This window comes from Ahaetulla prasina, chromosome 2 (assembly GCF_028640845.1).
Source record: "Ahaetulla prasina isolate Xishuangbanna chromosome 2, ASM2864084v1, whole genome shotgun sequence".
Classification (NCBI taxonomy): domain Eukaryota; kingdom Metazoa; phylum Chordata; class Lepidosauria; order Squamata; family Colubridae; genus Ahaetulla; species Ahaetulla prasina.
The window spans coordinates 109,993,103-110,020,181 of NC_080540.1; the positions used below are offsets into that span (position 1 = coordinate 109,993,103).

General features: G+C 34.1%; 1 protein-coding gene across 1 annotated transcript in view; it reads left to right on the forward strand.

Annotated features, from left to right (window-relative positions):
- Positions 1-27,079, forward strand: part of SLIT3 (slit guidance ligand 3) — a 570,113-nt gene that overhangs the window by 382,679 nt on the left and 160,355 nt on the right. The window contains exons 12-14 of the mRNA XM_058174175.1: positions 6,224-6,295; positions 19,334-19,477; positions 24,116-24,279. Of these exons, the coding sequence (XP_058030158.1) occupies positions 6,224-6,295; positions 19,334-19,477; positions 24,116-24,279 (380 nt within the window). The remainder of the gene's footprint in view (positions 1-6,223; positions 6,296-19,333; positions 19,478-24,115; positions 24,280-27,079) is intronic.

The window sequence follows — 27,079 nt, forward strand, 5'->3', positions numbered from 1 at the left end:
TCAAAAAGATGGTTGGGCTGTGGTATACCCTAACAATAAATAATTTCTGATGGAACCATAATCAGGTAATATTGGATCTTAAATCAGTATTTTAGCTCATCTATACTTAATAAATAGCATTATAATTAGGATAGTTTTAAAAGGTCATAAGCAAATATCAGAGAAGATTCAAGTTATTTATTGGTTATTAGAATAGATTAGAATAAAAAATTTTATTGGCCAAGTGTGATTGGACACACAAGGAATTTGTCTTGGTGCATATGCTCTCAGTGTATATAAAAGAAAAGATACATTCATCAACAATTCTAAGGTACAACACTTAATGATAGTCATAGGGTACAAATAAGCAATCAGGAAACTATATCAATATAAATCGTAAGGACACAAGCAACAAAATTACAGTCATACAGCCATAAGTGGAAGGCGATGGGTGATGGGAATGATGAGATGATTAATAGTAGTCAAGATTTAGTAAATAATTTGACTATGTTGAGGGAATTGTTTAGCAGAGTGATGGTGTTCAGGAAGAAACTGTTCTTGTGTCTAGTTGTTCTGGTGTGCAGTGCTCTGTAGCCTCATTTTGAGGGTAGGAGTTGAAATAGTTTATGTCCAGGATGTGAGGGCTCTGTAAGTATTTTCACAGCCCTCTTTTTGACTCGTACATTATACAGGTCCTCAATGGAAGGCAGGTTGGTAGCAATTGTTTTTTCTGCAGTTCTAATTATCCTCTGAAGTCTGTGTCTGTCTCGTTGGGTTGCAGAACCAAACCAGACAGTTATAGAGGTGCAGATGACAGTCTGAATAATTCCTCTGTCAAACTATATCAGCAGCTCCTTATTTGTTTGTCTGTTGTATTTAATCCACTTTTCAATTTTAAAAAATAAAGCAAAAGCAGGGAATACATAAACAGTTAAGATAAGATAAGCAGCTAGACAACTTTCACCCCATTGGTCATCCCTTCAGAGATATTTCCGTACCAGATGCCCCAATATCTTCAGCCATAACAGAACTTCTAATGTACTGCCTTCGCTGGAAAAGTTAGGTTATATTATCTTGAAAATAGCCATCTTGAATGATCAAAAATAAGCATACAAATATTTTATGACATGTAACATTCTTCCATAAACTATTGAAGATAATTTTATGATAAAAATTGTTTGATAAAATTTGCTCAATTTCAATTCCACGAGAGTCCCAGATTTTGGCCACATTTTTGACTATTTTTACCATTTGAAATAGTTTGGTTTAAAAAATTCTTCTCCTTTGATGCAGTGTTTTGCCCAGTTAACGCTAATGACAATGAGAGCTTTAGTATATTGATTAAAAAATAAATAATTCAAATTAAAACAGGCCTAAAATAATAAAATACGTAAATCATGAAAAGTTTAAAAACTAAGACTTGTTTGATTTGATAGTATCAAATTAATTCAGATTTACTACAGAACCAGTTTGAATAGGTAAACAGGAAATTCTTAAGCTGGTGCCAGTCTTATTTAAAAGGAAAGCACCCTTTTAGATATTGAGGTTTAAGCAGTGGTGGGATTCAGCCGGTTCGCACCACTTCGGGAGAACCGGTTGTTAACTTTCTGAGCAGTTTGGCAAACTGGTTGTTGGAAGAAATCATTAGGGCAGAGAACCGGTTGTTAAATTACTTGAATCCCACCACTGGGTTTAAGCCTTATACATTGAATTTGACTCTTATCACAAATTAGCAGCTCCTTCAGAATAGACTGCAAGTTGTTTGCAAAAGGTAGCCTGCTTCAGAAAAAGCTGCAGCATTTTACACTAGCCACAACACCTTGATCCACTGCTGGGGAAAATGCACATGCAGTGCATTGCAGAAATCCAAACTTGATGTACAGACAGTCACTTGTCTGAAATGGTATAGGTCTCCTTCATGAGCAGAGGGCTGGACTAGAAGACCTCCAAGTTCCCTTCCAGCTCAATTCTGATTCTGATTCAATGCATGAATTATTGTAACCAAGTCATCCTTTCCAGAATGGCCATAGATCAAGAACAAGCTGAATCTAGCAAATATATCTATTAAGCTTGAATTAAAACTAAGCATATTTCAAAAACAAAATTAGTATACACTATATTTTCAAAATCAGTTTTGAATTAATTAAGAAGCTTTAAGGCCATCATTACATTAACAATATCCAAAAAGATCTTATTCAATTTCTATCTTCTATGGAACTCTACTTTTTGCAAGGAGTAAATAACAGGTGTCAAAATGTTTTCGTCTTTGTTTTTTTAGTTTATTTATATTCTTTATTCAGACTATTATTTATATTTATTTATTATTTATTAATTTATTATTTATTTATTATTTATTATTTATATTCTTTATTCAGACTATTTACTGAATAGAATAGAATAGAATAGAATAGAATAGAATAGAATAGAATAGAATAGAATAGAATGCAAGTTGTTTGCAAAGGTAGCCTGCTTCAGAAAAAGCTGCAGCATTTTACACTAGCCACAACACCTTGATCCACTGCTGGGGAAAATGCACATGCAGTGCATTGCAGAAATCAAACTTGATGTACAGACAGTCACTTGTCTGAAATGGTATAGGTCTCCTTCATGAGCAGAGGGCTGGACTAGAAGACCTCCAAGTTCCTTCCAGCTCAATTCTGATTCTGATTCAATGCATGAATTATTGTAACCAAGTCATCCTTTCCAGAATGGCCATAGATCAAGAACAAGCTGAATCTAGCAAATATATCTATTAAGCTTGAATTAAAACTAAGCATATTTCAAAACAAAATTAGTATACACTATTAAAAGATAGTGTGTAATATGATGACTGTAAGTAATACAATTTTCTTTTTCTTTTATGTACACTGAGAGCATATGCACCAAGACAAATTCCTTGTGTGTCCAATCACACTTGGCCCATAAAAATTCTATTCTATTCTATTCTATTCTTTTCATGTCTCTTTTGGAAATAAATGGAAAATTTCCTTTCTCTGCCATGGAACCTTTGCTATTTTATTTTGCTTGTTTTTTAAGGATTTCTTTAAAATTATTGTTTTATGTTATAAATCCTTATGTTTTGTATATATTAGTATACACTATTAAAAGATAGTGTGTAATATGATGACTGTAAGTAATACAATTTTCTTTTTTACAACAGAGTGTAATTGTCCTATTATCAGTAGTTGGCCAAGTAACAAGAGGAAGTTTAGAAGAAGTTTTGAACTATTGCTTTATTTTCTAGTGAAAGCAAAAAGTAGATTATATGCTTTAGTCTATGATTATTTTGAAAAAAAAAACATTTAATTTAAGTGCCACAAAACTTTTCTTGTAAATAAACACAATATTATAATATGGCAACAGTCCTAGAACTCGGTACGTTGGCACTCCAATCCTAAATATTTATGCCAATGCATCTGTCTATGAAAAGCCAACATAAGGACCTTGATGTTGTAAAATCCTATTATGTATGCTAGAGATTGCCACATTTGCATCTGAATGTTTTCCCTTTCATTTGCATTTTCATAGTTCCTCTCTAATGAATAGAGCATTTTCATTTTTACATTTTTAATGTTTAAGGTACAATTTTACAATTTAGCAGTGAGGCTTACTTGTACGCCGAAGTAAATAAAAGCACCTGGTAGCATATCTGAATTACATCCAATAAGTCATGTTATGTTGCTCTATATTAAGCTCTCCTGAAGCAGTGTAACCATTTTTAGTTAATGTGTCAAACAATAAATTATGTGATCAACTTATTCCTAAACTCAACCCTCAGATTGTATGTGCATATCTGAATTAATACTAGGCTGGGGTCTAGTATTGTTAAAGTTTTCAAAAGCTTTTCTTCTCCATGAAACAAGCTTTTCTTTTTCTTTCTTAATTTTAAGGAATGGGAGTAGATGAATAAATATTCTGTTTAATATTTTTAATAGTGTTTATTCCTATGTTATTGCAGAATAGTAACAGGTGCTGGATTCTTTTTTTTTTCTTTACACATGGCAGCCCACAGTTTCTAATATGAAAAAGTGCTATGGGAGAGTTGCCTAATGATATTATATTCTGAGATTTCATTTGGAATTGAAAGCTAGAGAGACCGCCGATTAAGTAAGAAAGCAATCTTTTAAATTATGTTTCAGTCGTGGTAAAACTCAAAGCTTTTTGTTAAACTTCTCAGGGACTCAACTGACAATAGAAAGAGTAAAAAAAATATTAGTGAGCTCGGATTTCAAAATTAAATTTGTGTTTTTACTCATTATTATTTTTTCTTTACATGTGCTTGTGTGTGCATGTCTTATTAAAATCTTTGGAGTTTTTTCTTCAAAGTGGTAGTTTTAGGGATTAGCCATTTAAAATTTTATTTTATCTCCAACATACTTGATATTTACCTTGAATGGTCACAATTACATATCCAAATTTATGAAGAAATCCACAAGACATATTTGCTTTTCAACTCTCAGTCAATTTTATTATAATAATATATAACAACAATGCTTAGCGGTAGCGCTGCCAAAATAGAATAGACTGGAGGACAGTTACCTTACATGGCTAGATTGCTAGTTTAAGCATGCAAGAAAATTGGCACTTTCTATAGTCTCTTATAGGAAGGCACAGATAGATGCAAACTAGACATACTCAGTTCCTGCAACCGTTCTTATAATATTTTTTATTAGACTTTACAAATATCCAACATTTCCCTAAAGGCTTTTGCTTAGCTTCAGAATGTGCAGGCCTGTCAAGCTTTTACCACTGTCCTCTGCATTTTCTTGGATAACATTTATGGGTCTTTAAAAGCCTGAATAGATGGTTTGAGGATATGCTAATCTGACTTTTAAATAAGGTATTTGTAAATGCTTTCAAATAAGAAAATAAATGATGAATTTTAGGTTCTATTAACTGGTACGATGCATAAATATGTCAGCATATATGGAGCAGCAGGCAAATACTAATCATGATTCTCTGATTTGGATGCACTAAAATGTTCTGGAGAGTACATAGCTTTGCCAGCCAATTAGTTGTGCACTAGTAAATATGTGCAATGCAAAAGAAGACAAGAATCCTTTCTTGTCTAGGAATTGTTATTTCAACAAGACACATCCTGGGATCTTAATGTCAAAAGAAAGTCTCTCCAAAGTGTTCATGCTTTACTTGAATTTTTAATCCTAATATTTGTTTTGGCAAAAGTGGAACTACTCTAAACTAGCACAATTTTAAACCCAACTGAAGCTATTGGGATTATGTCTGAATAAACAGACCAAGGATTGGCACTTCATGAAACAGAAACATAATGCTGCTGCTTATTTTGAAATGATACAATTATGAAAAGATGTTCCTTCCAATGCTGATTCAAATTAGGGAAGGTGGTATGTGTGCATTCCTTTGGGTTTCAGATTTTAAGGGTGTGCCTTTTTTGAATAACCCCAAACAGTAAGTGATACTTTAGCTTTGCAAGCATTCCTTTGCAAGCATTCCATAGTATATTTTATAATAGAGTATGAACTAACACAACTTCACCTTGACAGCAATCAACCAATGGAACAGCTTGCCTTCAGACATTGTGGGAGCTTTTTCACTGGAAACTTTCAAGAAGAGACTGACTGTCATCTGTCAGAAATGGTGTAGAGTCTGCTTGGTCAGGGAGTGGAGTACATGACCTACAAGGTCTCTTCCAATTCTGTTAATCTGTATCTGTACCTAATTTCCTCTGATGGACTGTTGAAGACAAGTAAAATGGGATACATCAATGAGATTTGCAACAGTCCCATGTAATCCAGTTGATAAACCAAATGGTGATCCGGAGCAAACACAATTCCATTAGCCTATAACAATGAATGCATTATTTTCAATTCACTGAAAATTTCATGAAATTCTGTAACTAATTCTGACCCTTTTGAATTGTATCACATTCAAACTTTTAAATATAGTATATCATGACTCTGTAAACCACCTAGAAAAGGCTGTAAAGCACTGTAAAGCAGTATATAAGTCTTAAGTGCTATTGATATTATACTTTAAATACTTTAAAAGAATAATAAAAACCTCAGTAAATTCTGAAAAATATTTTCAACTCAGAAGGCTGTTTTAAATGTCTTATTTATTTGAAAGTCTTATTTTAATATTTGCTTACATAGCTGAAGTATACTACTTTTAGGTGGAGGGGAGAGCTTGTGTCAAAAGAGACAATTCTTCGTAAGCATTAGATTTGAGAATACTGTTTATTTTGTCATTTCTTCTTTTTTTTCAGAGTGCTTTATGGAAATAAGATCACAGAGATTCCCAAGGGCCTTTTTGATGGGCTTGTATCTTTGCAGTTATTGTGAGTATCATCCTAGTTTATTTTATTTCAACACAGAATATACAAATGCTAAATAATGCTGCACACTGTGCACACTGAAACTGTGCTAACCTGTTTATTGCTGGTTGAGAAGATGGTGTGCGAATCCATCAAAATATGAAATGTCGTGATTGATTTGGTAACATAGACTTAAGAAAAATGGATATTTGGTAATGTAGATCAGTTTCTTGCTGGATTATGTCTAGTTTGATATAATTTTAGAGAACCTTATTAAATCATCAGATCTTCAGAAGGTTACTAAAAGATACTGGTCTTGAACCAATATTTTTTGATAAACAATGCATTCAAAGTGCTTTGAAAGGTATATACTATGAAGCATATATGGTTGATCCTTTGTAATACTCAACTTTAATTTTTGCAATGGAATTATATATAATTATCATTTCAGATAACTGAGATTTTCTAAGTCATATTTGCAGTTTCTGTTTTATTCAAGATATGAGGAAGAACTCTCTGAAATTGTATACAGGTAGTGCTCATCTTACGATCACAATTGAGCCCAAAATGTCTGTTGCTAATTGAGACATTTGTTAAGTGAGTTTTATCCAATTTTACGACATTTGTTGCCATGTTTGTTAAGTGAATCACTGCAGTTATTAAGTTAGTAACATGGTTGTTAAGTGAATCTGGCTTCCCCATTGGCTTTACTTGTCCGAAGGTCGCAAAAAGGATCATAGGACCTGGAACACAGCAATTGTCATAAATGTGTGCAGTTGCCAAGCATCTCAATTTTGCTCACATGATGCTGCAATGGTCAAGTGTGAAAAACAGACATAAGTCACTTTTCCAGTGCCGTTATAACTTTGAACGGTCACTAGATGAGATGTTGTAAGTCAAAGGCTACCTGGACTGTTTTTGCCGGTAGCTGATGTAATTATGTTCTTCTTTTCCATTGAATAAGTATCATAAAACTGTATCTAATATTCTTTAAAATAAATAAAAATTTAATAAATAAATAAATAAATAAATAAATAAATAAAACCATTGCAAAATGCTCTGCATGCTATTGTAAGCATACAGATATGTAGAATTCAAGTTACAGAGATTTTTTTTTAAATTAGGACATCGACAAATACTTTGCAACAATAGTTGACATTTCCAATTTTGAGGGGTGCTTGGGCTCTCTGAGTTTGCTTGTTTTGTTGCAGACATTTCATGACCCAAACTAGGTAACATCATCAGTGCTAGTAAAGAGTGCTGGAGGGGGGTATTTTAGGGACTCTTTGTTTGGGCTGTTTGCTATTGACTTCTTTGATTGGGGTATTGCTTACTTGATTGCTTTGAGCTGAAAACGCACTTATTTATTCAAGCGGAACTGGCTTAAAAGTTTTTATTAAATTTTTAATTGGGGTTATTTATGAATTTTAGGGTTTTAAATTGTTTTAAATTTCGGCCATCTTTGTAATATGCTCAGTTTTAGTTTTGTTTTACTGTGTATATTGTAGGTTTTTATTATCTGGCTGTACACCGCCCTGAGTCCTTCGGGAGAAGGGCGGTATAAAAATCTAATAAAATAAATAAATAAATAAATAAATTGCTAGTCTGATGTTAACCTTGGAGTCAATCTATGCTTGCTCTGGAGTAGAATTAAAAGGTGGTTGTATATTATTACTGAAGAACCTTCTTTCTGTCTCACCTAATTTAGCTTATGCTAAGAATTTCTATTCTTACTGTTAGTTTACATTAGTACTACTCCTTTTTTAATAATTATTTTAAAGCAGTGTAATTGGACTTGTTCACATTGTTAAGATACATTTTTAACAGCTCAACGGTATGAACTTTTAATTTGTACTTAAGATTTTGCAAGTTTGTAGTTTTTTGCTAGATCTTTGAATAAAAGAACCCAACTATGAAAAGTTTAAAAGATTTTTCTGCTTAATTTAATATTTAATAGAGTTTAATTGGATTATTTTTATTTAAGGTTGTAGGCTTTTTCAGATGAGCAGTGTATTCAGAAAGAGATATCATATGCTTCTGATATTATACACTTTATGTGTTACTAATTCCATACATTTGGTTAACATAACTAGTAATATTTCAGGAATTTTTCTGATAAATCCCAAAGTGTTATGTAGCTATGAAATATTAAATAGTATTCCTGAATGGATTAGACAATTCTATGACATGTAGGATTCACACAGCAATACATGAATTATTATGGTATCCTTAATATGGAATCACAGGCAAATGATATCTGTCCTTTTTTTAACTTTTCTACTTAGAATACTTCATACTGATGCTCATGAAAGCATGGTGTACAGAAAACTAAAACAATAAATACCTAAAAATATTAGCAATTATTTTTAAAAAAATAAAGTTTAAGAACAAAGCTAAAATAAAGAAATAATAGACAAGGGAACATTAATAGTAATAGAGTCACCTCACTAGTTGATAGGGAATAACCAGTTCTTGAGGGACTTTTGAAATTAGAAGTGATGAGGCCAACCTCACCTCAGAAGGAAGAAGATTGCAAAGTGTGGTGCCACAGCAGAAAAGATCCCACCTAGGTCCCAATTTTCCATCTAACAAAAGATATTATAGTGAAAAGGAAAGGAAAAGAAAGAAAAAAGACTCCAGCTAACTATAATAAATGCAAGTTAAACCCCCAATATATTTTCTCTATGAATAACAAAATAATTTTATGCTGCTGTTCTAACCCATATATATCTGCTGTGAATTCATTTTTCACCAAAGAGCATGAAGAAGTTTGTTTCCCCGGTAGAGAAAGCATGCTGAATCTTTTACATAAAAAAGTAACCTACTAATTTGCCATAGTTGTCCAAGATAACATTTTTCTTGTCATGTGATCTTTGAATCTATTTGTGCTGTTCCAAAATGAACATTATGAGATACCCAGTTAATGTAACAGGCATATTGAAGTACATTACGTTCTTATTCCCTGCTGGATTCATTGGCAGAATGAATCCATATGAATAAAATATGGATAAAATAAAATAAAATGAATAAAAGAAAAATAAAATAAAATAAAATAAAATGAATAAAAGCAGAAGGGGAAAAAGTGGGCGCAGCTCACATGAATGACTGACACACAAACATAATATGAACAGGAATATAATTTATATTAAAACTGTGTGTCACCAGATTTTATATTGATTGATGATCTATGTATGCCTGAAAATTCATATTTAATGGTAAATGTATTTTGAATTAGGAAGCCTTGGAAATATGCCAAAGATGAGCACTTTGAAAATATTTTGTTTTATTTATCAAAAATGAGAACATTGGAATATAAGACTAGCCCTATCCATACAGTGAAAATAGTTTGGGGTAAAATGGTGTGACATTTTATAAAAGTTTATAAAATTGATAATTTTAGGATTTTAGTATATCATTAAAGGGAGGAAATGGGAATTTTTTCACCTGTGATCTCAAAATGAAATATTTGCCCTAAGGTGCTATTTATTCCTCACACCTGCAGCAAAATGTTTTAAATCATCTGTTTTAGGTGTTTTACATCATCTGACAGTCTTTTTGCCATGGAAAAATAGTAACCCATTAATCAGGTTATGTAGTCTAGATTCCTGTTTGATTTAAAGACTTCCAGAACGATGGTTCTGTAAAAATCAACTTTCATATTAAGTCTAACATAGTGGACCATAGAGTTCATGGCCACTCTGACAATCATGATTTTCCCAATTTGTCACAACGCTATCGCATCTGGTCAATATTTGGATTTTCTTTCCTGTACTTGGAAAGGGGATATTCATATGATAGTTCAAAATTATACCAATCCCTTGTAGTGATCAGACCATCTTTTAAAACTGATGCAGTGGATCTGCAGAAGTTAATTAATTCCATTTGTTTGCAAAGAACTCTGAAGGATTCCTTAATAATGTGGTAAGAACTTCTCTAAAAAAAAAAACATGTTTTGAAGAACAAATTTGAAAAAGAATGAATATAAATAAATAATGCAATAAAATCAACAGGCTATAAACAAAACTTAGGTATAACTCAGAAAATATCTATCTGAAAGAAAGACTTATTAGTATGTCAGTATATTTACTAATAACAGTTTCACACTCTCTTCCCCTCCTCTTGATTAACAGATATAAAACTCTCCATCCCATAACTCAACTCTTATCTATAGGCAAATTGAATATTCTCTAATCCAGGTGTCACCAAATGTCCAGATACCTAAGATACTAACATTATTTAACATATATAAAACTCATGCACCAAGACAAATTCCTTGTGTGTCCAATCACACTTGGCCAATAAAGAATTCTATTCTGTTCTGTTCTATTCTATTAACATTCTGAACTCTTAGCTGTGAGCAAGTCGATTTAGAAAGCATAAAATGATTCCGATATCCTGGTGTGAACAGAAATACTTTAACATGGTAAAATGACATGATATAATAAAATAATAAAATAACATGATAAAATATAATGAAGTTTTTATTGGGGTTTTATTACAGTCTTATATTTCTTCAGCCTTTAATTTAAGTAGTTTTTAAATGTTTTTTTAACTTTTCTGAGTTGTGCTTTTACCCTGGCTGTAAACCACCCTGAGTTCTTCGGGAGAAAGGCGGTATATAAATTAAATAAATAAATAAATAAATAGGGACAATTGGTTTTTTAAAAGAGAGCAAATTCACAAACATCCTTTACTTTCAGTAGAAAGACAATTAGATACAAAGCTATTTTAAATGCTGTCAGGTTAAAATATTTAAAGTAATTATAGGACAAAAAGCTTAAACACCATATTAACTGTAAGCAAACCCAAGATACAACATGTTTCCATTCTATATGTCAGTAAATTCAAAGAGAACCACCCCAAATAACACGTCCCATTCAAATAAACATGCTATATCTCAATTCTTAACTGCAAGCAAATTCACATTTAATAGGCATAAAGTAATTTTAATATCCTAATATAAAACAAAAGTCTGGAATTTAAATGACGAAAAGAACAAGCTCATAAAAAATCTTTGCTTTGAGGAAAAAGGCAGTATGAATACTGTCAGATTAGGACACATAAAGTAAGTGTGCAGAAAAAGGCTTAAACATCATGTTAACCATAAGCAAATCTAATACACAACATTTTTTCCAGTCCAAATATCAGACAATCCAAAAAGAACCACCCAAAATAGCAATATATCCCACTGTAATCCTGGTCAAATAAACCAACTTTGTGTTCCTTCTTTTTATATAAAGTATTATTTGGTTTAATTCATTGAGATAACAACAACAACAACAACAGAGTTGAAAGGGACCTTGGAGGTCTTCTAGTCCAACCCCTGCCCAGGCAGGAAATCTACACCACTTCAGACAAATGTTTATTGAACATCTTCTTAAAAATTTCCAATGTTGGACCATTCACAACTTCGGCAGGCAAGTTGTTCCACTTATTAATTGTTCTAACTGTCAGGAAATTTCTCCTTAGTTCTAAGTTGCTTCTCTCCTTGATTAGTTTCCATCCATTGCGTCTTGTTCTACCCTCAGGTGCTTTGGAGAATAGTTTAACTTCCACTTCTTTGTGGCAACCCCTGAGATATTGGAACACTGCTATCATGTCTCCCCTAGTCCTTCTTTTCATTAAACTAGACATACCCAGTTCCTGCAACTGTTCTTCATATGTTTTAGCCTCCAGTTCCCCAATCATCTTTGTTGCTCTTCTCTGCACTCTTTCTAGAATCTCAACATCTTTTTTACATCGTGGCGACCAAAACTGAATGCGGTATTCCAAGTATGCCCTTACCAAGGCATTATAAAGTGGTACTAACACTTCACGTGATCTTGATTCTATCCCTCTGTTTATGCAGCCCAGAACTGTGTTGCCTTTTTTGGCAGCTGTTGCACACTGCTGGCTCATATCTAAATGGTTGTCCACTAGGACTCCAAGATCACTCTCAAAGTTGCTACCATTGAGCAATGGTACCTGTGCATTTGGGGTTTTTTTGCCTAAACGTAGAACCTTACTTTTTTCACTGTTGAATTTCATTTTGTTAGATAGCACCCAATGTTCAAGTCTGTCAAGATCCTTCTGTATCTAGATGATTATTGATCTTTATTTGAAATGTCTTTAGTCTTTTAAACTACCTCTTTTATAAACCTAACAAATATACACAGAAAAAATCCAATTCCTTGCTGGCATTGTCATTTTTTATTTACTTCTTAATTTTAAAACCTCATCCAATTTTTTTTAAAATATTGGATGACAAATTCTTGTTGAAACTCTCATTCATATTGATCTCAGGTAGGTTTTGTTGTAAATCTTTTTCCATAATATCCTCTTCTGTTAACAGAGTGTTCCCATGAACACACAACATAGCTGCCATTATTGATTCAAAATCTTGGTGCAGTGCTTGGAAATATTTCTGAATGCCATTATAAGTTACTTGTCTTCTTGTGTTCCTAAAATAAAAAAATAAAAAAACATTTTTGTTTCCCATAAAAGTATATTTATTATTTAGAATTAATTTCAAAATCTTACTATTCAAAATCCAATATTCTAATATTTTCTGAATCATTAATCTGTTTAAAATTTTCTGTAGACACATCCTTGTATTGCTTTTTTAATGATTTTTTTTTATTTTTAAAGCTTTTAAAGATGCAGTTTGATTTTCTTATATTACGGGTAAAAGACACTCACCTAGTGTTTCCAGCCTTGTCATTTCAAAGGCTCTCTAACTTCTTTAAACCAGTTAAGAGGCAAGTTTCAAAAGTGGTTAGCAAAGGGAGTACAAATTTAGTGCCCTTGGAAAAAGTTCTGTTTGCAGCTGGATCAAGGGTGGCAATTTCCTTTGCCCCCACTCTCCCACCCTTCATTGACCATTATTTTGCAGACTCATTGTGAGAAACAATTATATAAATCAAAGTTTGGGTATTCTGATATCCTCTCTTTGAAAGAGTCAGAGAAACCCATATACTTGGCATAGGAATATAAGGAAAATACAGTGCTTCTAACCATGGTTCCAAGAGAGTAGGGTTTTTTAAAAAAAATTAAACTCCAAACAAAAAAAGATAAAAACTAATAGAAGTAAGTAAAGAGTAAGCAAATAAGTCAAAAAAATCAAGAAAAGGCTAGAAGTGTAGGAGAAAAAAGGAAAGAAAGAAAATACAAAGAAGTAACTTACATTTTTTTTCAACATTTCAAAAATCATTTGAAATTATTTGAATCTAATGGGGTGTTGGCTAGCAAAGATTATATTTCTTAAGTAATAAACTGAAGAATTGGACTACTATAACTAAAAAACAAAAATAGCAGAGATGATAGAATATTACCAAGAATGTTAATTTATACACATATATCCTACCTGTAGTGGTGTATCATGGGAAAACTTTTCAAACTATTTTTGAAAATAAATTCACATAGTTTGAATAGTTATTTCTCAGAGATCTCTTATAGACTTTTTCTGCCACTAATATTAAAACTCTGAGCTCTGTACAATAATTACTGCTATTATAGTGCTTAATGATAGTAAATTGGATTAGTCATGTGGTATGTATTCCGTGACAGCCACTGTCAAACCTCATTCAGATATTTATCTCTAAACTGGAATTTATTTATTTAAAACCTTTATATACTGTTTTCCATTAAAAAATCTCAAAGTAATTGTGACAAAAAGGATAATTACTATTCTCCATCAGTGTGATAAAAATACCTTTGGTGCTTTCAACTATATATTGACTGTAATTTTTACACTTTATTGTAGCTTTCACAAGCTGCCAAGTGAATCAGTGTTGACTGTAATGCAAACTTATGTAAAGATAAATTGAATATATTTTTCCAAATCCAGTATAACTTTTAATTGCATATAAGCATTTTGACTTAGCTGAAGATTGTCCGCACATATCTTTGCTGCTTTATGTTTTAGGAAATACTCTGCAGTGTCTTCCATTGAACGCAACCAGCAAGCTGTACAGTGATATAATTTTGTTTCTACCACAGATGTTTATCCAAAATGATGTACTTAGATACATCTAACTGTGAAATTTAGCTTGACCTAATTCTTATGAGGACTAATGGAGAAACTGGAAATCATTTACCCTGTAACATGATTGATTTTTCAGTCTAACGGTGGGCTTTCTCTGTAAATACATTGGTAAATGTTGAAAATAGTAAGCTTAAGAACTATTGCAATTAAAACAAAATAAGACTATAAATGTATTTCTATTAAATATTCATTTACATAAGTTACCAAATTTTAAATTCATGCCTAATCTCGCTAGTTTGCTTGTTTATTTTATTATACATTCTTTTTACATTTCCTTCAAAAACACAACATATATGCTTACTTAGTAATTCTCATAATATCCAGTGAGGTAGGCTAGGCTGAATGTATGGCCAAGCAGTGCTTAGTACTGGATACTAGTCCTGCTATTTTTAAATTGTTTGTAATGTTAGATTAGAAGTGTTAGTGAGGGCAAATGCTATAGAAATACAATAAACAAGGTCCTCACAGAAACTTCTCCAAAAAGTGAATAGAGAGTATTATTTATTTGATGCATATCCTGCCTTTGCTTTATACATTCGGGGGGGTTGCAGTAGACTTTACTCATTAAATGTTATATTCTATATTCAATACATTCTCACCCTGTAAATGCCTTATAACTTTGCCTTAAACTTTATATGGTCATCGTAATTGTAGATCTTATTATATTTAATACAGTTTTAATGTTTACAGTATGGTTCAACATGGATGTCCCAAAGATGCTTTTTCAAGAGGCAACTGGACTTTCTGGTTTTCCTTTGAAGATGTTTCACTTCTCATCCATGAAGCTTCTTTCAGCTCTCTCAAGAAGATTCTTTGATGTAAAGCAAAATGTCTTCAAAGAAAAGTCCAGTTGCCATCTGAAAAAGCACCTTTGGGACAACCATGATCTGGATGACTGAGAATCTCCATAGATGTTCAACATAGATGTATCCTGGATCTCATCTGTTACATGCTAGTTACAGTCTTCTTCATTACTTGTACTGCTCTTTGACTGTAATGAACTAAACTGTAACTATAGCAATATAGTTTCTTTATCCTTCAGATCACATTTTTATCATTCACTTTAGGGAGCTAATTATCAATTAATGATATTTTCAATTATCCCATTTTTCTGAAATGCAAAGATGAAGTAATAGTCACATTAATCAATCAGTCAGGAATATAATTATGTGCAGAAAGGCTGTTGATTATCTCATCTATTTCTTTGGCATGTCTTGAAAAAGGTTTAACTGAAGAATATATTTCTTGAGAAAGTTGTAGCGGGATTTTTTTTTTTAATCTCAAATGTTTTGAGCCATGGTGGCACAGTGGTTAGAATGCAGTATTGCAGATTAATTCTGTTGACTTGACTGTTCAAACCTCACTGGCTCAAGACTGACTTCCATCCTTCCAAGATCAGTAAAATAAGGACCCAGATTGTTGGGGGCAATATGCTGACTCTTAGAGCAGGAGTCAGCAACCTGCAGCTCTGGAGCCTCATGTGGCTCTTTCACCCCTCTGCTGCGACTCCCTGTCAATCAAACTATTGTGGTGAACCAGTAGTGAAATTCAAAAAAATTCCTTACTGGTTCTTTGGGTGTGGCTTGGTAGGTGTGGCTTGGTGGGTCATGTAACTGGGTGGGTGTGGCCACTTTTTTTTTTTACTTTTTAAGCATTTTTTAACTATTGGGTGAATAGATAGTAAAAAATGCTTTAAAAAGTAAAAAAAAAGGTTCCGATCATCAGCTGTGACAATCAGCTGTGTTGCGCAGTCGTTGGAAGCTTTTTTTTTACTTTTTAAAAGCATTTTTTACTACTGGTTTGGGTGAACCAGCCCAAACCGGTAGTATTTCCCGGTAGTATGGTCACAACCACCAATGTGCGATATCTGCCAGCACATGATTTATTGAGATTTTCAACCCCTGGTACGCCAACCATGGATAAATCCAAGAAAAGAAAAAAGTTTCAAAAGAAAACAGAACGTTTAATTTCAAGTACATATGCTAGTTTTGTGGCTGCTTAAGAAATAGTCAGGCATGGGAAGGGTTTTGTGGCTTTTGGTGTTTGTTTGTTTTTTCTGTGGGAAACAGGTCCAAATCGCTCTTTGAGTGTTTAAGGTTATAGACCCCTGACTTAGAGAATGCAGTAAGGCATTATGAAGTGGTATGTAAGTCTAAGTGCTATTGTTATTTCTATAAATTGGTTCTAAAAGTGACAGCTTCTGAGATTTCAGAACCAAATATAAATTTGAGAGAGATTCCAGTGTAATGGTGGAAATCATTGGCCAGGAATGTTGAATGAGTTTCAGTACTCTCTTAGGCACAGAAGTTGGCTGACTGATATTGCATCATTTACTCATTCTCAATCCAAATCACCTCAAATAACTGATGTTGTAAGGAACATAGGAAGAGGGAGCATTATATATACCACCTTGAAAGTTCAAAGCAAAGGCAAGATATACATCAAATAAAAAATACTCTCTGTTCACTTTTTAGAGAAGCTTCTGTGAGAACCTTGCTTATTTGGTGAATAAACAGTGAATCTGATTGTTTATGTCTTTGCCATTTAGGTTCATGTTCAGTTTGGGGACATGACCGTCCTTTGATACTTTGATCCTTAGCTATATAAGAAGTAAGGTGAAGTTACCTAGCTCAGTCTGGTGTTTTTTTAATTGGTAATATGGATGTCCTTGACAGAAAAACCTGATCTGATAATAATAATTGGGGATGGTACTCTCTCCAAAATTGGGTGATTTATGGACCAGGTATTCTCGACAAGAAACATAATGGATGCTCTGGCCAGTAATGCCCATCTCTAAAGAACTTTGATCTGAACTTAGAGATTCGTACTTTAATTACTTCTCATTAAGACTTCTGATATGAACTGTTCAATCACTTTTTGGTGCATACTTTGCTTACCATATTAGTATAGCCTTATACTAGTTGCACATATCACCAAATTATTTCTAGGCATTATTCATTACGACACTTCTCTGTTATGCCCTTAAGGATTTGGGAATGTGATATATATAACAAGATTAATGTATTTATACAATTCTGGGTATAGTTTAAATTTTGTTTTCAAATACATGTTTTGCAACCATGAATAGGGAAATGGATGGAAACTTAAGATAACAGTTTTCAATGGCAGACGCTAGATTGTGGTACTTTCTTTCTAAGTACATCAAAGTGGCTCTATTTTACCTGTGATTTCCCCGCCGCCTTGAAAGAGGTGGTGGTGAGGCCCCTCCTCAAGAAGCCCTCCCCGGACCCGGCTGTTTTAGGAAATTATTGTCCTGTCTCCAACCTTCGCTTTGTGGCGAAGGTTGTTCAGAGTGTGGTGGCACGTCAACTACCCCAATACCTGGAGGAATCTGTCTATCTAGACCCGTTCCAGTCTGGCTTCCAACCCGGGTACAGTACGGAGACGGCTTTGGTCGCGTTGGTGGATGATCTCTGGAGGGACAGGGACAGGGGTTGTTCCTCTGCCCTGGTCCTATTAGACCTCTCAGCGGCTTTTGATACCATCGACCATGGTATCCTGCTGCACCGGTTAGGGAGTTTGGGAGTGGGAGGCACCGTTTATCGGTGGTTCTCCTCCTATCTCTCTGACCGGTCGCAGACGGTATTGGCAGGAGGGCAGAGATCGACCGCGAGGCCCCTCACATGTGGGGTGCCGCAGGGGTCGATTCTCTCACCTCTCCTGTTCAACATCTATATGAAGCCGCTGGGTGAGATCATCAATGGTTTTGGGGTGAGGTACCATCTGTACGCTGATGACACGCAGCTGTACTTTTCCACCCCAGGCCATCCCAACGAAGCCATCGACGTACTGTCCCGGTGTTTGGAAGCTGTACAGGTCTGGATGGGGAGGAACAGGCTCAGACTCAATCCCTCCAAGACGGAGTGGCTGTGGATGCCGGCACCCCGGTACAGTCAGCTGCAGCTGCGGCTGACTGTTGGGGGCGAATCATTGGCCCCAGTGGAAAGGGTGCGCAACTTGGGTGTCCTCCTGGACGGACGGTTGTCTTTTGAAGATCATTTGATGACCGTCGCCAGGAGGGCTTTTTACCAGGTTCGCCTGGTTCGCCAGTTGCACCCTTTCCTCGACCAGGATGCCTTATGCACGGTCACTCATGCTCTGGTTACCTCGCGCTTGGACTACTGTAATGCTCTCTATATGGGGCTCCCCTTGAAGAGTACCCGGAAGCTCCAGTTGGTTCAGAATGCAGCTGCCCGGATGATAATGGGAGCCACACTGGCTACCTGTGGTCTTTCAGGTGCACTTCAAGGTGTCGGTGACTACCTTTAAAGCGCTCCATGGCTTAGGGCCAGGGTACTTATGGGACCGCCTGCTGTTACCGAATGCCTCCCACCGACCTGTACGCTCGCACAGAGAGGGACTCCTTAGGGTGCCGTCCGCCAAGCAATGTTGGCTGGCGGCCCCCAGGGGTAGGGCCTTCTCTGTGGGGGCTCCCACCCTTTGGAACGAACTTCCCCCCGGACTTCGGCAACTGCCGGACCTTCGGACTTTCCGCCGAGAGCTGAAGACCTATTTGTTTGTTCGCGCAGGACTGGCATAGGATTTTAATGGGATTTTAATTAGTTTAGTGTTTTAACATTTTAAAATTTGGAGTTTTATTCTAAATGTTTTAATTCGGCCATTTTTATAATAAGTTTTTTAATTATGGTTTTATGTGTATATTGCTGTTGTTTTTTATCATGGCTGTAAACCACCCTGAGTCCTTCGGGAGAAGGGCGGTATAAAAATTTAATAAATAAATAAATAAATAAATAAATAAATGTGACTAAATATTATAAATAACATCATTCTTATGGGTATTTGTTATTATGTTCATAATATTGTTACATATGTTTAATTTGTAAGTCATTTTGGAAAAAAAATGTAAGGCAAACCAATAAATTAATAATCTGATCAATAAATAGCAGTACTGAAGGTTTTGATTCCATATTATACATAATAGTTTGTCTGAGACTAATCTCTTAAATCTTGTTTTCATGATTGTACATATTGAAAAAAAATATTTTGTTTGTTTACAGGCTCCTCAATGCAAATAAGATCAACTGTCTGAGAGTAAACACATTTCAAGATCTGCATAATCTTAATTTGTTATCTCTCTATGATAATAAACTGCAGACTATCAGTAAAGGACTTTTTGCTCCTCTTCAATCAATTCAAACATTGTGAGTATCCAATATTATACCTGTATTCTTCCATCTTCCTCAGGCAGTGCATCCTATATATGGTTCCACAAATGAAGGTCTTATCTTAATCTTTGTTCTTGCCCAAACTACTAACTTTGAGACATGGTAGATTGATATAGTAGAAGAAGAAATCAAACTTTTAAATAATTCCATTACACACACACACACACAATCAAGTTATAGAAGTCAAACAATAGAAAATTAGACAAATGACATAACAGAAAGTGGTTAAAATAATGAAATAAAGAGACTAATGGAAGAATTTCTGGATTTTGTTCTACATTCTTTATTTAATTCAAAAACAAAGATCATGTTCTATGCTACTTTGATTCTTGATTTAAGGCAATCAGAGAACTTAAGAATGGTTTCATATATTTATGTTTCAGCAGTTGCCAAAAAGCCCAATCCAATAAAAAAAGTTCCACTGGTATTTTTTCCAACCCAGTGGAATATTGAAAATGTAGGGGAGGCTGTTGGGTAGCAACCGAAAAAGCTTCTGGCTGCTGCGTACTTGAACACTTCTCCTTCCCCAGCTTGGTCACATAACCTGGAGTAGCTCTTACACTGCCTGCTCTGAACTTTTTAGTGCACACGTCATACTACAAACCACACAGATTTCTCACTTTAGTTGTTACAGGAAAAAAAAATACAAATAGAATAGAATAGAATTTTTTATTGGCCAAGTGTGATTGGACACAGAAGGAATTTGTCTTGGTGCATATGCTCTCAGTGTACATAAAAGAAAAGATACGTTCATCAAGGTACCTACAAATGCCTACTATGGCTGCTATGGTTGTAAAGGAATGGGAAGAATTCAAGAAACCTGCATTCCCTAGCTTTTTTTTTTTTAAGGACATCATCATATGACAATAAATGTTTGCTTCTCTTTTAATTTGCTAATGATTTGCTCTTCTCATTTGCTATTGATCACAAATCTGCTTCATGTTATTGGGTTGTTGCTGTGCTGGTTTTTCTAAGCTGTATTATTTTGCTTTAGATACTGATAAACTAGTATTCTAAAGCACGTTTTCTGTGTTGTATCAATGGTGGAAGTGTTGGCTGCTGTTCTGGAGCCCGGTTCCATTTCAGGCAGCTGCATAAGGTACCTAATAACATCTTCCCATTTTAGGCATAATCCAACATTGTCGAGCCCACTTACATGAAGAGATATTTTCTCTTCTGCTTTTCCTGCATGCTTTCCCAAATCTTTTTAATTGACTACTTTGTTCTAATGTTGTTCTTTGAGGTCCTTGGTGCTCTCTGAGCTTGATGGTTAGAGATAGATCATTTTTTAAAGGTAATCAAAAGGAAACAGACTAAAACACTTCCTCACGAGCAATTAACACCCAGATGAGCAGAGATTAACTCCATGCTTAATCCTAGACCAACTATCAAGAACTAAATAACCCAATCAAGGAATTACCAATTCAGACAAACAAGCTAACAATCAACCACGCTCTAATCAAGGAAACCCCAAGAACACTTACCTCAATACTATCAAGGGAGCCATTAGCATATACAGAAGACAGAGAAAACTTCACTTCATTTTACCAATATTAACTGGTTTAATAATGAAATACCTTCAATAAAGCAACCAAGCTCAGGGAGCACCAAGGACCCCATACTTCAGCCCTGAGCTACAAATATTCTCTTCTATCAATAATGTTGATTTCACATGGCAAAAGTGAATTCAGTAATAAGGACACTCATCACCCACATTACACTGACAGAAATAGATTCTGCAGCAGATTGAATTAATTAGATTTAATTGCATTATACTGCTGTAGGTGTGGTACATTCCAGTTTCATAGAGAATTGTAGTAAGTATGCAGTGAATTAAAATGAGCAATAGGCACATCCAGATCAGTTACATCTTGTCAAACATTTTCTCCTCGATTATTTGTTCCTGCTAGTCACTTTATCTCGAAGTTGAATTTCCAACTTCCTTGTGACTTGCTCTTAGATTATATCTCTTTAGTATTTTTTCCTCAATGTCTTTGTGCAAGTAAAATACTCAGAATCGTTTGCTAATAAAAATGGTGTTTCTCAGAGATAATCTAATTTCATTTCAATTATTCTCCCCAAGTTATACTACCATATTATCATACTTTTTTTTTATTATATAGCTCTTAAAATATTATTTTTTCATTTTGATACATATTTATTTTCATTATGTCCTATACCTAAAGGATAGTATCAAGATGCAAGGATTAAGGGAAGATCAACATTGTTTAATTTTTACATGATATATGCACCAGCTCTTGACAGTTTCTTGGATTCACGGAAAGAGTTTGAAATTTTTTAAACAATGGGTAAAAAAACTCCTAGGCTGCTTGGCTCCATCAGAATGTTTTGGTAAAATATTACTAGAAGAATCTAGCCAGATTAGGTCTTTAGGATTATTTACGTCTTTCCACTCATCTTCTTATCGATTTAAATTGTTGAAATTTTATGTGATTATGCCTTCTGTTAATTGGTATCCAAAGCCATCTAGGCTTACCACATCTTTCCACAAAACAGTTGTGTCAGTGGCTGTCATTTGAAACTTCCTCAAAATGATACCTGCCCTAAGTAATGAGCCATTTTATGTGTACTAGCTTACTATAATAACTCATGGTTTAGAGCATTACATCTTTCCACTCCATAATTAAATACCCCAGCATGGAGATTATACAGTTCAAGTTGAAGAACATGAATAATTGTTAAATGTTTATAGTTACTTGTTTAATCAATAGCCGTCATCAAACAGAAGGTGTTTTTCCTGAAACAATTGTGTTTATATGTTTATACCCATTTTTACTATATTGCTTTAGTGTGAAAAAAGGAAAACAAACAATAAACGAGAACCAATATACAGCATTAAACCTTAATTTGACAAAGTAGCATGTATCAATCTTTCAATTACATTAATAAATAACAAATTCATAAGCAGAGAGTCAAGATGTCATCCATCCAAGATTGTAAATCTGGGGCAGCAATATCTTACCACTCAAAATGAATGATTTGTTTTGTTATAGCTCACACATAGCAAATCTATAGTTCACTGTATGGTGATATATTCCTCATATTTGGTCTATAATTCAAAATCATTTTCACATCTTTAAACTATATGACACTTTCCACATTTGGGGATATTAAAGTAAACTAAATCAGAGTAATAATGGGCAAATTCATATCTCTGGCACAGCAGTTATGTGGTGACCATTAGTGAAACTTAAATTTAGCCTGGAAAAACTAGAAAGCAAGAGAAAGAATTGAGGATTGTCCCAGCTTAAGTCTCTTTATTATAAAACAAAGAGAAGGGGAAATGCTGGCAGAACTTCAAAATTCTATTGTAATAAATAAAGTAGATTTCAACTACTTCTTTCCTTTCCAAACGTACCTTAAGGAGCAGAAAATCCCTATATGTAAACATTAATTTACATTTTCAGTGTAGTTAAGAAATTTCCATTAAATTTTCTCATTTTAATGTCATAAATTGTATTTTTTTAAAAAAAAAACCTTAATTATAAAGTATCCGTATTAGCTCTTTCTAGAATGCAGAGAAGAGCAACAAAAATGATTAGGGAACTGGAGGCTAAAACATATGAAGAACGGTTGCAGGAACTCGGTATGTCTAGTTTAATGAAAAGAAGGACTAGGGGAGACATGATAGCAGTGTTCCAATATCTCAGTGGTTGCCACAAAGGAGAGGGAGTCAAACTATTCTCCAAAGCACCTAAGGGTAGAACAAGAAGCAATGGATAGAAACTAATCAAGGAGAGAAGCAACTTAGAACTAAGGAGAAATTTCCTGACAGTTAGAACAATTAATAAGTGGAATAATTTGCCTGCAGAAGTTCTAAATGCTCCAACACTGGAAATTTTTAAGAAAATGTTGGATAGCCATTTATCTGAAATGGTGTAGGGTTTCCTGCCTGGGCAAGGGTTGGATTAGAAGACCTCCAAGGTCCCTTCCAACTCTGTTATTATGAATAGTTCTTCTAACACTTCCAAATTTCCTGCAAATAACTACCTTAAAATTGCCACAATACAGACATTTCTGTATTGATAAATAATTCAGAAATTCGTCTGGACCAAACAATGAAATAATACTAATAAAAGTAACAGAATATACTGATTTGTTGAAGATTTAGATCATCCAAAGATGAAATACATTAGAATTTAATTTCTCCGTTGATAGAAACCTTTGATTCTTCTACATCTTTCCCTAGTGCCCTGAGGTATACTAGTTTACAAATACAATCTCTAGAAAGTGTTAATTTTGTGACCCAAAAAATAGTTTACATTTTTTCCTTCTAAAAAGATTAATTGACTACAATATATCATGACCAGTTTTTGTAGACAATAGGTCTATGCCCTTTAAAAAGTGACTTTGTTATATTAATTTGTGTTTCCTTCTAGAGAAGGCTCACTGCTGACCTAACAAGCTAAAAAAAAAATTAGATGGCTCACAGAATATCCCCCACACAAGTCTTAACTCCATCCAGCTTCTGCCAGACCGGGTGTATTGGAAGCTGATTCAATTACTCTGCTCTTCAGTTGTGTATTTGTAAAAACAATGATGGAGTACAGTGTCACAGGTCATTTCTGGTTAAACCTCCCATCCCTCTTGCAGGCATTTAGCTCAAAATCCATTTGTGTGTGACTGCCATTTGAAGTGGCTGGCTGATTACCTGCAGGATAATCCAATAGAAACCAGCGGAGCTCGGTGCAGCAGTCCGCGTCGTCTTGCCAACAAACGAATCAGCCAGATCAAGAGCAAGAAGTTCCGTTGCTCAGGTAATTCATTTATCTAGGCTGTGCTGCACTTTGAGTTCAGAAATAAGCAGGTCCAAGGGAGCCTACTAATCCAATCTGTGGGACAGTGTTTGGTATAATGGATATTATGTAGCATCTTTCCAAAATTAAATTTGAGAAATTGGATTAGTCCTTCAGAAAATCTAGTTACTTTGTGCATTAAATGAGAGAAAAACCTCTAGCTTTCATTTTGGTTTATTTGGCTATTTGGTTAAAAACTAGGTTTCTCTTTTAAAAGAATGCAACCTTGGACACTGCCTTCAAAGTAAGGTGATGTACAAGATCCTGGGTATCTAATTTCCACCAAAATATTAAATATTAAAATAATTCAGATATGTTTTACCCGAATTCATACAAGTTTTTTAGTTCATTTTTTAAAAATATTGTTGTCCAAATAAAAGCATAGTCAGGGATGCTTTTCTATGAATCACATGTTTGAACAACGATCAATATAGCTCTTTGGGGAACTGAGGAGATTATTGTAACAGTGTGCATTTTAAAAATATAAGATGAGATGGGAACCCACAACATTCAGAGTACAATAAAAGTAAAACACAACAATAAATTAAAATTTGGGGAAAATACATTAAAATGTTATTTAAGCCTGGAAAAAAAAAGAACAAAAACAGAAGACTAAAGATAGAGTGATTCAATAACACATCTGGTTTTGTTCTTTTGTTGTTTAAAAATTAAATGGATAAAATCTACGTGGACTACAAACCTTGCAAACCTGGGTTCACAAACTGTTAAATGTGTAGGAAGAATGACAGTTAAAAAAATACTTCTATCAGTTGTCTGATAATTCCATTCCATAGTATGATAAACTACAGTAAAATAGTATGATTGATCTTAACTTTTAATCTATTAATTTTATTATTGCCAAAGTAACTGAATGAGATGATGCAATGTTTACACACACACACACACACACACACACACACACACACACATGGGGAGAGAGAGGGAGGAAGGAGGGAGGGGGAGAGAGAGATATTAAAATATTGTGTTTGATCCATTGGAGTTCTTCCACTAGAAGTTGACAATGGATAAGATTGTTAAAATCCCTACTATCATTCCCTCCCACCACCAATCTGCTTGGTGGGTAGTGGGATATTTTAATGTATATCTGGGAGGATGTGAAAGATATACAAGGGGAGAAAATCAAAGGCTGTTGTGTAACAAGAAGTGTATCACTGTAATATTTGTATTGTGTGATGATTTTATATGGACTCAAATATTAATCGTATCCAGGTTCCTATAGCTGAAATATTTCTTTATCCTTATACTTTGCTTCCTTATAAATTTTGGCTTGTTCATATTCTAAGGTCCTGTCAAATATGTGATTTATAATTTTAGTGGTGATACAATCAAGCAAATTTAAAATATAGATTGAATTTTAGATGTTGAAAATTCATTAGTGGGATTAAGTAGAAAAAAATTAGTATCATTGATGTATAATCTTGACATAACTGAATACTAAATAATGTAGTTGCCTTTTTCATCCTAAAAAAAGGGGACTATGATGTGTTGCATTCCTGACAATTAAATCTCCTGACAAAATTGTCACTACACAAAAAACATTACTTGTGTCCTATTTCTCCTCAATAATTCATAAATTGCCCTTTATCAATATGTTATAAATAAGGAAATTAGAGCTGTGGTTGCAGTGTTCATGCGGGATTATTTATAGTGGTAATCTGTTGGTGAAAAGATCTTTGATCCAACTGACGATCATTGTACATGCTTCTCATGCACTGAAAAGAAACATACAGGGAATTATGTACTGACTTCTGCCATTTCATAGGATTTTTCTCAGCATTATGAGAATGAACTTTATAATATGCAGGAATGAACTTTATACCATGTTTCCCCAAAAATAAGACCCTGTCTTATATTTTTTTGAACCCTGAAATAAGCGCTTGGTCTTATTGCCACGCGCTCCAAAGCCCGACTGGGCTTATTATCAGGGGATGTCTTATTTTGGGGAAAACAGGGTAATATGCAGGAATGAACTTTATAATATGCAGGAATAAATAATCAACAATAATTATTTTTTCTGTGCTCTTTGTTTATGTATTCATTATATCAGTTCAGATTTCTGTACTTCTGTAGTACTCTAGACTACACTTAAAAAGTGTCTCATTGTTTATATATATATACATACACACAGAGAGAGACGGAGGGGAGGGAGGGAGGGGGAGTTGTGAGCTTGACAAATTGATACACTTGCAAGAATATATCTGGATTTTTTTTCAAATTAATTTTCATTATCAGTTATGTTAATTAATAATATATCTTCTCTGATACGGCCTGTCATACATTAAGATTATTCTCAAAAAAGATTTAAATTTGCAAAATATGAAGTGATTTTCAAATTGTAAAATGGAAAAATAAAATAATACATTCAAGAGTTATGAAATTATATTACCAAAAGTATGGAAAGGGAGAAAAAATCAAAACAAAAGTTCAATTAATACAACATTCATATCAGCAATATTGCTAATAGTTGGGGCCTCTTGATTTGCAGAAGGGAATGTGTCAGTCCAAGGAAAACATCTCCCAAGAAATTACTGACATACCGTATATCATATCACCATACATTAGATACCCTGGTCTGAATTGTTTTAAAACCTAATACTTTGCAAGAAAAATCTAGAACGAGATCAGTTGGCAGCCAAAGAGTTCCTTCAAGAGAGTGATAACATCTCTATGACAGATAATCTACTCAGCTACATAGCTTTTACATTTTGAACCCAGCTGTAGCTTCTGAATGAAGTAGAAC